The sequence below is a fragment of the Macrobrachium nipponense genome, chromosome 17 (genome assembly GCF_015104395.2).
Source record: "Macrobrachium nipponense isolate FS-2020 chromosome 17, ASM1510439v2, whole genome shotgun sequence".
NCBI classification, from domain to species: domain Eukaryota; kingdom Metazoa; phylum Arthropoda; class Malacostraca; order Decapoda; family Palaemonidae; genus Macrobrachium; species Macrobrachium nipponense.
The window spans coordinates 21,515,849-21,517,105 of NC_087210.1; the positions used below are offsets into that span (position 1 = coordinate 21,515,849).

The 1,257-nt window shown below is 39.1% G+C and overlaps 1 protein-coding gene across 1 annotated transcript; it reads right to left on the bottom strand.

The window, feature by feature from the left end:
- Positions 1–410: 410 nt before the first annotated feature.
- LOC135195860 (KRAB-A domain-containing protein 2-like) lies at positions 411–944 on the bottom strand. Its single transcript, XM_064222371.1, has one exon. It carries the CDS (start codon positions 942–944, stop codon positions 411–413), a length of 534 nt encoding a protein of 177 aa, XP_064078441.1.
- Positions 945–1,257: the final 313 nt, after the last annotated feature.

A 1,257-nucleotide genomic window follows, 5' to 3' on the forward strand; every position in this document is an offset into this window, starting at 1 on the left:
AGAGAGCTTTCAAGTCGTTACATTCCAGATGGGTTTCGAGCGTTTGAGTCAGAAGCTGTGATTATAGTTTTCTCCTTAGTCGAGAAACCACTCTGCTTTCGTTACCATAATGTGGTGCTGTGCTGCTGAAGAATTTGGTATCAGATTAAATGCACACACAAATATTTACGCACAGACACACACGTCTTGACATTTTTATGGACACACACACACACACACACACACACACACACACACACACACACACACACACATATATATATATATATATATATATATATATATATTATATATATATATATATATATATATATATCCAACAGCTGATACGCAACTTCTGCAGTACGTTTTGATGTGAGAGGTCTCAATACACAGAACTTTGCAAGATGATCTTGGTAGACCATTATCCACTAATAGTTGCCTTGTTTCATCGCCTGCATGTCTACAAGGTCAACTTGTGATCTGGAGCCAAAGTTCTTTGTCAGAATAGGTCGAACAACAGTCCCTTTGGTTGTTGGTCGCTTACGTTTACGCTGACATTCGATGCACAGTGATTTGTAAATAGATATTGCATCATGGGTAATGTTGGCATACTTTTTAGATAATTCCTTTACCATCTTATCGCGCCCTCCGTGGCCAGTTTCAATATGAGCACGCTTAATAATGTCGAATGTATCCTCCAATGTAGCAAAATAGATAGGATCTTCATTGGCAGTCCGTCTTCTGATCAACTTGAGAACATCACCACACTTGAGGATCTCATACTTCTTCAGAAGGTAGTATTCATGAGGCGTCTTTTTGCCTGACTTGTCAATTGCTGTCAGTTCTGAAATAATTTCATTATACTGTTCTTTTGGAAGCAAGACAGATTTCTTCCCCTCACTTCTTTGGAATAATTCTTCCCGAAAATGTGCTTCTAAATCACGCTCAGTTGGATTTGCCATGGTGTTGACAGTAGGAAGGATGGCGTATGACTGGTGAGTTAAACTTTGCCTGACCTTGTAGTGTTGAGGGGGGGGGGGGGGGTATAGCACCGGGGTTGGAAGGTGGTAATTAGATGGACTCCTACCATGGTTCGCTAGTTCAGTGGTTCACATTGTGTTTACATTCAAGTTTACATTGTGAAAATAAGGCTTTGTTTATCGTTTCAGCTATTTATTTCATTGTTCTTTCATACCAAACACGATTCAGGGAATCTGTATAATAATAAGGCCGAATAATCAGGGAATATGTATATTCACAAAAAATTTCAGGGAA

Bases quoted from the DNA above. Each gene is read 5' to 3' on its own strand.
- LOC135195860 (XM_064222371.1), bottom strand. From the start codon at position 944: ATGGCAAATCCAACTGAGCGTGATTTAGAAGCACATTTTCGGGAAGAA.